Genomic DNA, 13,413 nt, shown 5'->3' with positions numbered 1-13,413 from the left:
TCCCAGTCACTCAAGAGGCAACATGATGTTTTTAATTCAGTGTCGGTGAACTGGGTCACCCAACTGTTACTGAGCTGTATCCACAGCAGATGGAGCTGCAGGGGAACCCAAACAGTCCGTGTGCCTCGTTAATCAGGCTGGACCGGCTGCTGTTGGACAGACACTGCAGGTAAGAGGGGGAAAAGGACGAGACGCAAACCAAAGCAGCCAGCAGCAGAACAACATGGGAACATTATTCTTACTTAGTGACCATGTTGCTCTGCTGAATAGAAGGATTAAGTTCCGAGGTAGAAAAATCAAGAATATTTACGACAAAGATATATCAACAATGTGATCCTGCTCAGTAAAATGCAAGCATCTTCTCAACTCGTCGATTAATTACAGACAAACCTGAAAAGGTCGGGTCCAGGTGTCCAATGGCTGATCAGTGTGTATCCAGATTATCCTCAGTAATTACAAAAGTTCTCCACTGAGTGCCTCACTTCCTGTTCCTTTAACATTGTTTCTAATTGTATAGGAAATGAACTACAGTGTACTGCTGTGCAATATAGTGCAAAAAGTTGTTGGTTACCGGCAATGAGCTCCAGTAGGTCAGTCAGTCATTGTATGACACAGCGCTCGCTGGTCAGGTCTTCTTGGGGTTCATCTTGACAGGTTGGAGGTGTCTCTTCCTGGCAATGAGGCGCTCTGTGGTTCAAGATGTTTTGGAGAATGTCTTTGCTCTCACTCGGTGGGAGGTTGTAGAAGAAATACTGTGGTGCCATCTGAATGAACCTGGATGAGGAGAGAACATGAAAAAACTATTGTTAAATAATCTAGAGTCATTTCAATGAAAAAATGATGTTGTTGAATGCAACTGATTATATTTTTGGATTTGTTCCAGTTAGTTTTGAGGGGCTTCCATGACATTATAGCAGGGCCTCATGTAATTTTAGTTGTAATGAACTGGTTTGTGCGCTTCAGGACCTGGAGCCTTAGAGATCACAGAAAAGACTGCAGGGTTGTCTCCTGCTCCATTAAGCTGCAGATCTGTGCAATCCCTAATCCCTTCAGTGACCAGCAAATACCAAAGACCAGGATTATGGTATTTCCCTTCCACTTCCACCACAACCAGTCAATGCCAAACTGGGGCTTTACATGTAGTCCAAAAGGAAAAAGGAAATGTTTTGTTCAGTTTTTCAAATATGAATGTATGAGGGTGGTCCGCATGCTTTTTTATAATAACAAGACAATGAATCAAGTGGAGCACAGGAGTTATTTAGTTATGTTGATGCCAAACAAGTGCACAAATAAAAATGAATGAAATATTGACAAGGCTGAGACGTACTCCTCTGGGGTTATTTGGGTTACGGTGCAGAGACAGTTGTCCTCAGAGAAGGAGTGCTCATGGAACAGCACCCACTCCGGCAGACCCAGCTTAGGACTCTTGGCTCCATAGACGGACAGAGGGTGAATCTGTGCCACATGCCTATGGGTCATAATGAAGTAATTCCCTGATCCATCCACATCCCGAGCCACCTGAGCAAAAACAGAACCACACACAGTCAGATGGATTCCAGACAGCCACACATAAACACAAGAGGCATCCGTAAAGTCAGATTTTACATTTTGGTTTGGAGAGTTTTTTTTTTTTTTTTGTTTGTTTTTTTAAGTCAAAGGCTGAATTCCTGGAAGAAAATTTATTTCTGCAGTTAAACATTTAGAAGTGCAGTGAGGTGTTCATCTGAAGGGAAAATAATTCACTTCTGTGTATATTTATTGGATACACACGATTACACTCCACACGTTGCCCCAGTTACATAGCCTTTGCAACTCTCATGGAGGACTGTGTGTGTTTTGACGGGTGGAGTAATAAAGTGATGTTATCTGACCTGCATGAAGAAACCTGCCAGCAGCGCTCTCTTAATGTTGACCGTGTTGGTCCGGGAGCTGAAGGCCGGCGCTGAGATGGGCAGCTCGATCCTCTGCAGAGTGTCAGTGAGGTCGGTGCAAACAGCATCAGCCATCAGCAGAGAAGAGTGGTTCAGGTAGAAATCCTGACACCACTTCTCCACATTACAGTCTATAACACGGGACGACCGCACAGAGGCACATAGAGCATAATAGGAGAGCAGAGTCAAAGAACGACTATTGCTTTCTTGTTAATGTGCCATTTTAAACTTGTTTAGTTGGACTCTGTAAACTCACACGGATCCTGTTGGCACTGTTTAAAGGCCTTGTAGATGTTGATAAGGGTGAAGTGGTCTCCCTCCGGGTGCTGGAACTTCATGTGGCATTGACTGGCCTCCAGCTTCAGGTCCACTGAGGGAACCAGGAAGCAAGTTGGTGCTGAAAAATCCACAAGAACTTCTGATTGAATTGTTTACCAGATGAGACAACAGAAAGTGTGGCCTGGGAGTGTGTGTGTTACCTGCTAGCATCGCAGCGATGATGACCACCTCACTGACACAGTCAAACTCACAGGAGGCAATGAGAGTCTTGGCCATTTGCGGCTCCAAAGGGAACTCAGACATAATGATGCCCATCTCAGACAGGTTGCCGTCATTATCCAGAGCCGCCAGGTAGTCCAGCTCCTCCAAAGCCTGCATCAGTCCTCCAGGATCTGGGTGGGAAAGATTTTTAGGATTACATATCAAAAATCTTTTTTTTTTTTTTTCAAACGAAAAAGATAAACTAAATAAATAAATAAATTGGGTGAAAATTAGGAACCAAATCCGTTGGGAAAAAACCATGTAAAAAAAAGTGTTGTGGACTATTTTTGTTTACATGTTGTCTGAAATATAATCCAGAGTGGTGACCCACTGAGACAATCTCCACACACTGTGCTGGAATGATGGAGGGCAGTGAAAAGATAGCAGCAGATTGGGGTTTATAATCCTCACTGATCTCTGTCATGCAGCACAACACACAATCAGATCATTCTGTTGTGGGCAGGAAGTGTTCACAATACTGCATGTTTTTGATCACAGTGAAAAAAATTGTAGACATGGAAAGAATGAAATCCAATTTAGATGCCCTGTATTACACTAAACTCTAATCAACTAATGGGAGGCTCACTGTGTGTGTGTCTATGTTAGTAGGAATTAATAAGTCCAGAGGAACAAAAGCACGGGGAAGAAGGTCAGCTCTGAAAGGACGCTGTCAGAAGAGGAGTTGTCAGTTCAGCTGAGCCACGGCTCAATGACCTCCAATAAAAAGTTCCTGTCTGTTAGAACAAAAGGGAACGACTGAACAAGCTGAAACCAAAATTCAAATTATCATCACTGAGCTTATGAAGTTTAAGGAACAACGGGGGGCTTTAGGCAGCGCAAACTGACAACAATGTTCAATTTGTCATGCCATGTGGATCTCACCTGGCCTGTCAATGAAGTGGCAGTGGCCCAGCCCAGCAATCTCCATCCTCTTCAGGAAGAGCACAGTGGAAGTGATGTCAGAGTCAGTGATCTGTGGACGCAGCTCCGCAGGAAGCTGCCTGTCCTCTGGGTACAGACGAAAACACTTGCCTGTTGAGGAAAGAGACTTTTTAGACAAGATGTGCAGCAGAGAACTGGCAGCTGGAGCTTCTCATAAAAAACGCTGCCTCACCTGTTGGACCTGTCAGCAGCTGTTTGCGACTCTCAGCCTGAGCTTTGCTGACTGGCTGAATGATGGCTGAATTTGTCCTAATCCTGGGGTTGTAAACCTGTAGCAGTATCACAGTGTGTGGACAGGGGCTGAATTTACCTTTACATTAATCCGACAGCTGCAGAAGATTGTACACACAAATCACACAAATATTTGTAAAAATTTTTTTTCTGGATATATAAGTTTAATTTTTATTAGTAAGATGTAACTCACGTTTCTTTTCTCGAGGCCAGCATCAATGACAAAGCTTATTGAGCTGACGGCCCAGAAGAAGTCTTCATTGGGGCTGGATGTGAGGAAAACTCTGCGTGTCCGGCCTGTGTCCGTCTCAGCCCCTGCCGGTAGACTCCCAGGTCTCCCGGGATGCACAGGGACTGGCAGGAGGGCACCCAGGTCAGGTGGCAGGCTGTGTGCTTCACGAGACAGAATGTCATGGGCCACATCTATCTCCTGATGTGAGCAGAGAAGAAGGTCAGAAGACAAATTTATATCCAACTTATCCGGCCATGTTGTGCTGCTCTTCACCTGTGTGGTCACCAGAAACACAATCACGTCTCCTCCCTCCCCTGAGTGGTGGATCTCCAGCACCAGACGGAGAGCAGAGCAGAAGTATCCGTCTCCTGTGCTGCTGTAAAGCGTCTCCCCTGCGACAGGACTCTGCAGGCGAATCAGAGGCGCAGCAGACCCGGTGAAATGGGCCAGCTGCTTTGGTCCGGGTTCGCCCGAGGTGAGGAGGACCACGCGGAGCTCCGGCCTCTGGAGGGCCATGTCCTTCAGCAGACCCTGCAGGATGTCGGTGGCCACCGTCCTCTGCTGGGCCTGGTCCACCACGACCACGTTGTAGTGTTCGAGCAGAGGGTCCGACATCATCTCTCTGAGCAGCATGTCATCGGTGCAGTACCTGTGGCCAGTGATAAAACAGATATTTGACAAACATTATTATGCAATTCTATTGAAATTCATAAAAGCCTGAAATAAATTAGCAGGTTTATTAAATTCTGTGCCTCTTGGCTGTGAATCTGAACCATTATATTCAGGAAATCCATTCAGCAAACCTCAGAATGGCATCTTAATGAAAGCTACTTTGTCTACACTTCAGCTTTGCCCCCATTAGTGTAATTTACACTGTTAATTAGTCTGGGGAGTGGAAGCTTTCATACTTGCCGGCTGCCTGTTTATCTTGTCCCCCTCCCCTCAATGTGCTCACCCCCCCCAGCTGACTGATGAGGGACCCACATGAGGGAGTGTGACATATGGGCCAGCAGGGAGCCAGGCAGCTGTGGGGCAGCCCCCAAGCAGAGCGCCCTCCAGCCTTTTGTTCAGTGCTCTCCTGAGAGTAAGAAGGGGGGGGGGGGGGGCTGGGATTGAGCACTTTGTCCTCACTACACATTGTTGTTACCCGGCAAGAGGGGAGAGACTCAGTGAGAGCAGAATCAGAATCCACTGTCATTTTAAAGTATCTAACAGGGTGTTTGGACATACCTGAGGACGGTGTCCTTTGTGCAGCATGTGTCCAAGGGGACGCTGTACCCGACCTCGTGGCCAATGTTGACATCCATCTCATCAGCCACTCTCAGGGCGAGATCCACAGCCTGCTGGGGGTGGATCTGTGTGCAGACCACCATTCCATGCTGGAACTGGACTGCCAGGCAGAACTCAGCACACCACTGAGGAATCTGTTTCAGAAGAACAGGGGAAAAAGTTGGAAGGACCAGGGTTCGGATATTTCATTCTTACTAAGTTAAAATGCACACATTTTTTGCCCCATCTTGGTTCAATCTGAGGTGTCAGATGTCAACAGTACTCACTTGAGAACTCCTTCCAGTCTTAGCAGACCCGCTGACAACAACAAACTGTCCTTTGGCCAAAGTCTCCATGAATTCACATTTTGCTTTCCACGCTGGAAGCTCTTTTCTTTCTTTCAGCAGTTTATAAAAACTGGAGGAATAAGGCAGTCCATCAAACTGATTTAGCTGCAAAATGTCATTGTACTCTTTGTCCCCGAGGCTCAAAGCTTCTGTGTCTGAACAAAGGTGTGATTTCCCCTCAAAGTAGTGTTCTCCAGTTAAACTGCTCATGTCCTGCGCCATCATGCCTGGGCTCCCAGTCTGTGCAGTTCAGACTTCATTTACAGATCCACAGGAATGGAGTTTGGAAAAGCCTCCAGCTCTCAGAAAGCTGTTGGACAGCACACAGAGCCCCTTTTTCCCAAGTGAAGCCAAATGAAAGGCTCACTAGGCGGCCAGCCCAGTGTTGTCATGTGGCCATTAATCCCATAGAAGTGCGGTCAGAAGCTGATGACACACACACACACACACACACACACACACACAATGGTGTGAGAACAAAGATAGATGGGCAGGGCCTCAGAGGAGCCCAGTGTTTACAAAAAGAACTGGCTCATATGCAAAGGACACAAGCTGCACATAATGTGCAATACATTTATTTACCAACTGGTTTAATTTAGTAATTTAGAATTTAATGATCGGATCAAACTGATGAATTGATGTCTTCATCCAAAAAGGGTGAGGGGGGGGGGGCATAAATTGAATCATCCCAGATTATGAGTACCAATGGAGGTTAGCACAAATGTCTGTTTATTTAGCAATAAAAAATGTACTTTAACTATAAAGACATTATTTAATAGAACAGTTTATGGCTTCTCTACCCTGAAACCCTTATTAATATTAATATTAATATTAATATTGAAGTAATTAGCCCCTCTGTTGACAGCAGATCCCGGAGTGGAGACTTGCAGTCATAGTTAAGCTCAAAGGGATTCAGAGGGAGATATTTCACCTTTTCACTCCCAAGAAATTATCTGACAGCTTTATCACAAGTTTTAAATGTTCTTTCAAAAATGAACTGTCTTGTCTTGTCTTTGTTTCTATTTATTAATAAACTATTCACTTTATCTTGCTTAAAATTTTTATCATGTTGGATGAACAAGCATTTTGATGAATCGGTCTGAAGAACTGAATGAATTTTTCATTTTCAGCCAAAAACAAAGCAATTAATTGATTCATGAAGAAAATAGCAGCTTAATCCACAAAGAAAACAATAAGTGGTCTGAGAGCAAAACTCGCATTGATGGACAAGCAATAATAATAATAATCTAATGACATATACTAATTATATCATATCAGTTACAGCAGTGAGCTCTTTTACTCTGAATAATTTTAGTGCATTTTATCATTTTAATTTTACATTTTGATGGCAGGGTTTTATTTTTAGCTTTTTAACAATTTGGCATTGCAAATTTCACTGAAGCAAATAAGCATCAAGTACAACAAGACTTGAATGCATTACCTCCCATTCTCAGCTTTCCTTCAGCAAAATTCTTTTCTATTTAAATTAAACATCATTTATATCCTGCTATCACTGTTTGAAGATATAACAAATGTTGTAATGACCAGAGTGCTTTGACAGATGGCAGTGTTGAACAAGAACAGGCCCATACACATTCAAAGAGGACATGTACTGCTTATTGGATGCTTTATTATGTAACTATATTTAGTTTTTTTTTTTTTGTTGTCACCTTTTCTGTTTTTATGAGTTTTCACCTTTTATATGGAGATTGTGACCTCTTGCTGTGACCTGTTTTTTTTTTTTTTTTAAGATATGGGCTGGAATTTGCAGACTGATCTTAAGCAACAACATGATTATGGTATCCTTTAATGATTCACGCTTGTCAAATGGTGAAAACGTTTCTCCTCTTTAGCCCTTATTTAACAGGCTTAGTGTTAAACTGTTTCAGTAAAAGGGAGAATGAAATTAAAACAACTAGTTAAAACAGTCATGAAGGCAGTTTTATTTGGCTCTGATTTCATCAATCAAACCTCTCAGTTTGAATGTCGCCCTGAAACTTTGTCTCTGGCCTAAAGTTCGAGCTTAAAATGTTGAAAATCATGTTTTCACCACATAGTGTGACTGGGGAATGCCTTCAAGAAGCTCTAATATTACTGTAAAAAAACAACATAAAAAGAAGACAAATGGTTACTGACATACCATATTTACACCTTACAATGGCTTTTAAACGTGTTACAGTTATGCAAATAAACACAATACATTTAGGATTTACAAATGGCATAAACATTTAACATTTAACTGACACAGCACTAACAAATATTTCTCAGCAGAGAGCAGCTGCCCTGACCGCTGAACACTTTTCAAACAAAGAAAAAAACATTACTTGCACTTCTCTACATGAATGCATATCTGCAGGGCTGTACTGACTTAAATCATTTTTTGAGTGGTAAGGAGAGAGAGAGGAAAAAAAAAACCTGCGAGTGGATTCACTGCATATACCATATACTGCATAATCCAAATAGGACACTGACAAGGGAAAGAGACTTGAACTCACAGAATCTCAACAGCTGAATCCCTTTTCTCAAACCAGCAAGTCAACAACAAATTACATCAAAGAAAGTGCCAAATTCAAAGTGCAACGGCATGTTAATGACGCATGAATAATCAGAGTTCAAGAATATCACAGGCATACAAAATCAACCCCTGTAATGTGATGAAGGAAGAAAGAAAGATGGGAATGATATGGTGAAGCATCGTGTTGGTCCATTGAGGAGGAGCTTGGAGAACTCTCAGCGATGAAATCATCCCACTTGGCTCAAACACAAAGTGAGTGTAAATGTTAAGACATACAAAAAGCAGATTTAAAGTTGAATTATTTTGTGTTGGTGTAATTTGCTGGAACACAGTAAGCTGTTGAGGCTCTGCAGCGTCTGGCAGGATCAGGAGAGCACATGCCACAAACAGTGTGTCAGAGCCCGTGTAAAACGTGTGAGAAGAGATTTTCCTGTTTGTACTTCACTGCCAGAGTGAACTTATAAGGAAATAAAGACTGAGTGTGAGACCATAAATTAAACTGATCTGACTAGAGAATTGTTGGAACAGCAGTTTTTTCTTCTTTTTTTTTTTGTATTTAAGCAAACAAAAGATGTGATTAATATCCATTTCTTTAGCACCATGGAGGCATGGACATAAAATATGTATTTGGTATTGGATACATCATGTAAATATGACAAACGGAATAAATAACACCGCTCTATGACCCACAAGCTTCTCAGCAAACTTGAGTTATACCCCACTTCCCTTTATTCACATTTAAGTCTAAAAAACAAACCTTTTGCACTTTTACTATTCAAGCAACTTGAGTGGTTATATTAAAAAAAAAAAAGAAAAAAAAAAAGGGGCATCATATATTTCAGCATTTCATTTGAGAAAAAGTATATAAAAACCATCTAAAAATGCAAAAGAAATCTCCTAAATGATGCCACATTTCTTTCGGTTCCTCAAAGAGAAATCGCTCTTCATTAGAGATCTGTGCACAAACTGGCAATACTGAAGTTAAATAGTTAAATAGATAAATAGTTCATTGGTACCTGAGCAAGGACAACAAAGCACCTTTTAGAGGCGTAACACGGAGGTGTAACATTAGCCTCCTTTCATCAGAAACTCTGTGACACTTGTCTTACAGATGTGTCAGTATTTAGTGCAAATCAAAGAAGTCTCTTTCGGTTAATGGAAGATCTACTCATCCATGACATCAAGAGCTCAGCAGTCCTTATGAGTCTTTGGTGGTCTGTAGGGCAACATCGGCACTGGTCTGAAAAAGAAGCAGAAACGTGAGCACATGATGTCATCACGTCAGCAAAGAAACTCATGTGGTGGATAACTGCTACCAATCAATGACACACCACACGCCTTATTTTCAGGCGTGTATTCAAGGTGCACTTATGCAAAAACTTCGCCTGGAGACTTAGTTACTTTAATCTCATTTCACATGTCTGTGTCTGAATAAACATGAGGCATATTCAATTAAAGACATCATTATTTGACTCAGTGTAGTATTTTTGTTACACTTCCAAAGTAGCAAAAGTCTGATTTGATTTAGTTGGATTCATGTAAATATTCAGCAGAACAAAGTCAAATACAGAGCGATATTAAATATGTCTTATTTGCTGTATAAAGATCAGTGTGATAATTCTATCCTCTTTAGGCCCAGCCAAAATAAACACTGCAACAAAAAGTTTTCTACCTCCTTGGTGAGGTCGGACAAAGGTTGAAAAACACTTGTGAAATCACAATAATAATTAGAACAGTACTTCTGCATGGATGGATATAACTATGATACTATGAACACCCAGCCAAACAGTTAGCACTTTGCATGTGAGCAAATAGGAGTTTAATGAGTCACAAGAGTGTAAGAAAGTGATGAAAATTATGAGAAAATCTATTAGGAGAAAAAAGGGAGTGAGAGTCCCTCATGCTCATGATGGCCATTAATGAATAATTGATCTGTGGAAACATTAAAACAAAAGATGCTTATTGTCTTTCTCGACTAACCCAAAGTGGGTTTCCAAACATCATGCAACACTTTGGTTGGTTCTTTAAGTCTGAATAAAGCTAGAACCAACATTTAAGTATGTAACTTCAACAGTGAGCCAAAGACAACAATGCTGAATATTTCCTGTGTGAGATATGACCACTGTCGTGGTGCACTGACCTGCTGGGTAGAGGGATGGTGGGCGGAGGCCTGGGAACAGTGGGGATAGGTATGGGGAGGGGTCCCGTGCCGGACATGTGGACCCCTGCTGTTGTGGAACTCTGTTGAGAAGTCCTCCCAAGTGGGTCTGCAGGAAGGGGTTTCTGGGGGGGACTGGGCTTCTCAAAGTCCTGAAAAACAAGACAAGTCAAGTTAAGACCATCAGCTCTGAATTCTCAATACCTGCTGACTGATATTAATAATAGAAAAAAAAACAATAGAAAACACCACAGAGCATAGTAGCTTCATCATGGAAACCTAAATATAGCTTCCTTGTATGTCCCCGTGAACACAAATAGGATGTAGAGACTAGATGTGGACAGGAGCACACACTTCTCACTAGAGGGCACTGTGTTATCAGCATCTTCTCTGAATTGCTGCCACTAACATGAGATGAACCCGACACCACCTCCTTGTCTTCAGCATGTCAGTGGCAGAGCTGCCTGTGTGCAGAAGGTTATCTGAATGAGGTGCCATCATGTGTTACTAATCTACGACGAGGAGGCGAGGCAGTGATAAACATCTGCTACCAGGAATCTGGCTACCGTCACACACACACGCACAAAACCTCCCCCACACACACACACGAATCCACGGACTGAGCGTACTCTGCACACAGAGGGGGAAAAAAGTTTCCGCCTCATGCATGGCGAAGACTTGGAGAGGTGGAAGGTTTAAAGCACAGACAAATAAAGCCAAGTTGTGTGTGAGTTTGCAACATCGGTTGTAAACCTGTGTGACCCAGAGGACTCAACACACAAAAACACATTTGAATTTAACTAACCAAATAACCCGTAAAGAGAGTGTGCTTTTGTAGTGCATGTTAGTATTGTGTAGGTTAGATTAAGTAAAGAAAATGTGAATATTAAATGTACAACAAATATTTAAGTTGAATTTTCCATTAATTTGCTCTTTATCTCTGACTTTTAAATCGTAATTACCAACATGATTTTCTCTGAACAACTGTCCAGTGTTAGAAATGTAAATTCACAATAATATAAAGTTAAGTTATAAAGTAAACCGTTAAATATTCATATTTGAGCAGTTGCTCTGCAGAGCAGAGCAATATGAATATTTAAATTAGTTGTCTGTTACAAATTAAGCATTAATTGCACACAGCCTATTTCAACCATATCTGAAAGAAGACATCACACAACCATACATCATATGTCTAATGCAACAATTAATTCATGTCATACAACATTTTTTCTCATAAGAAGAAAAAATTATTTTACACAATATTTGCCCCAAAGCTGTTCTGAGGCAGTTAAAAACACAAGTTGCCTCACAGAGGTTGAAACGGTACGATGTTTCCATCAGGCTGAGCACTGTAAAAGGAACAGCAGGTTTGTTTTAGTATAAATCTGCATTGGTTCCGTGTGGACAGCCCATTAGAGGAATCTTTGTTAATATTGATTGGAGCTAAAGCGGTCTTCTAAACAGTGTACCCCACACTGAAATCAACAAGCAGACATTCGCGCTTGACAAACCACTACATGTGTAAATTGTATACCACTGAGTCTCAGGGAACAACTCCCTCTCCAGAAACATACAAAATCTGCCTTTTTTCCCCAATGTAGTGGAAAACAAAGATGTAAATGGACAGATGCATCCACTCAAATGCAAGAATAATCCAAGACCCATGTGTATTCTAATGCAGCTCTTGGCAGGAAACTTCACAGTGAAACTGGAGTCTTGGTGGTGCTCACATGTCTTAATTCAAAATGAAGGATTGCACTGTACCCTGGCTTGAGAAAGATCTATGAGCCTTGGGCTTACAAGAACCTTTCAAAACCCTCAGGAGGAACTGAAAAATGCACAGTCGTCTAGCCAAGAAACAAAGCTATTTTTCTAAGTTCTTAAAAAATTGGCATTTTGGAAAGACACGACTTTCACTCCTCAGCAGTGTGATGCCGCAGTCTGCTTTTGCAGTGCACCTGAACTGGGTTTATTTACACACATTTATTTGACTCTAAAGGCATTTGGCATGTGTTTTTCCTTCAGACAATGAAGATAATCACAAAGCAGGTCTGTTTCTGAAAATTCTCAGCCCTCACACTGGTTTCTTTTCATTCACCACCTCATCGTAATAAATCCAGGATGGGCTTAATTCTCCTAGAGACCCCTCTACATTAATGAGATGCTGCCAGCATGCAGGCAGATGACTGCGGAAGAACACTTGAAAGAAGGTGAGGTTATGTCAAGTATTACAATAAGCTTGTTTCTCTTTCAGGATTGATGTCCTCTAACTCCTTGCTGTCCTGTTATTACATTCAGAATCAGTTTCTGACCTACATGCAGTGTCTCTACTTGCTCCATCTGTTCCACTACAGTGAAATGAACTAATAGATATTAGCTGGTAGCAGGGTTTCATTGTTTTGGCAGGCCAGTGACTGGCCGATTTATAAAGCAAACAATGGCCTTTCTGCTAAAGTGCATCTTGAATTGGCACAAGTCCACAACAATCAAGGGCGATATGCTGGACACCATAAAACCATCCTAACCTGGGGAAGCTGCCAGTTGTTTCTGCTGAACAAATATTCGGATCATTTACTTGAGCCAAAATACCAACACAGCAAAGAACAAATACTCACACAAGTGGCCCTGTATTTCAAAATCTGCTTAAAATTGTTAATATATATTCATCAGTGCACAAGTAGCATTCTAAAGTCAAATAGGATTGAGGTGCTATTGATACATTAAGGTAGTGTACAGTCCAGTGGCTCTCAGCCTCTCTCAAAGGATCAGGCCTTTTTGAGGATCACCAGATAAATCGGGGGGGTTATGAGCTCTTTGGAAAAGAAATGCTCTGCTGCAGTATGGCTGGGAACGCTAATCTTTGCTGGACTATACCAGCCTTCACACTGCATTTAAATGAAACTGTTTCACAACTTGTGAGTCCAAGAGAGTTAAACTGGATATGACCATCACACAGACTCAGAAGCTGAAACTCAGGTCAGTCGCTAATAATATATCTTATAAGCTTGAGTTTGTGTGTGAAATATTAATTTGTACAGGTAGTGACTGTGGTTGGAGGAGTACTTGAGTAAATGTACTTTTCACCTCTGCTGCTGCTGACCTAATCAACTAAGGCTGTCAGTATAAAACCTACACACACCTGGAATTATGTTTGCTCTTTATCCAAAAAGGACAAAGTGTCATTTCACTGCACTCAGCTGACATCCAGTGCAGCCCTTCTCGCTGTGCTGGTACACGAATGGATCAGG

At 41.8% G+C, this 13,413-nt stretch overlaps 2 protein-coding genes across 3 annotated transcripts in view; both read right to left on the bottom strand.

Moving 5' to 3' along the window:
• Window positions 1-497: 497 nt before the first annotated feature.
• On the bottom strand, window positions 498-5,714 carry dhx32b (DEAH (Asp-Glu-Ala-His) box polypeptide 32b). Its single transcript, XM_029520857.1, has 11 exons — window positions 5,433-5,714; window positions 5,107-5,300; window positions 4,150-4,525; window positions 3,838-4,074; window positions 3,586-3,682; window positions 3,354-3,503; window positions 2,411-2,602; window positions 2,188-2,328; window positions 1,872-2,062; window positions 1,328-1,518; window positions 498-774 (listed from the first exon to the last, which is right to left on the bottom strand). Exons 1-11 carry the CDS (start codon window positions 5,712-5,714, stop codon window positions 600-602), a joined length of 2,226 nt encoding a protein of 741 aa, XP_029376717.1. The 3' UTR covers window positions 498-599.
• A 3,223-nt stretch (window positions 5,715-8,937) lies between these two features.
• The window catches only part of adam12b (ADAM metallopeptidase domain 12b), a 65,284-nt gene continuing 60,808 nt past the window's right edge, over window positions 8,938-13,413 (bottom strand). For both annotated transcript variants that reach the window (XM_029520854.1, XM_029520855.1), the window contains exons 22-23: window positions 10,148-10,317; window positions 8,938-9,247 (exon numbers count right to left, since the gene is read on the bottom strand). In XM_029520854.1, the coding sequence (XP_029376714.1) occupies window positions 9,196-9,247; window positions 10,148-10,317 (222 nt within the window). In that variant the 3' untranslated portion in view covers window positions 8,938-9,195. The remainder of the gene's footprint in view (window positions 9,248-10,147; window positions 10,318-13,413) is intronic.

The sequence above is a fragment of the Echeneis naucrates genome, chromosome 15, assembly GCF_900963305.1.
Source record: "Echeneis naucrates chromosome 15, fEcheNa1.1, whole genome shotgun sequence".
Lineage (NCBI taxonomy): Eukaryota > Metazoa > Chordata > Actinopteri > Carangiformes > Echeneidae > Echeneis > Echeneis naucrates.
The sequence above is the reverse complement of the archived record's forward strand: the minus strand, read 5'-3'. Positions and strand labels throughout refer to the sequence as shown.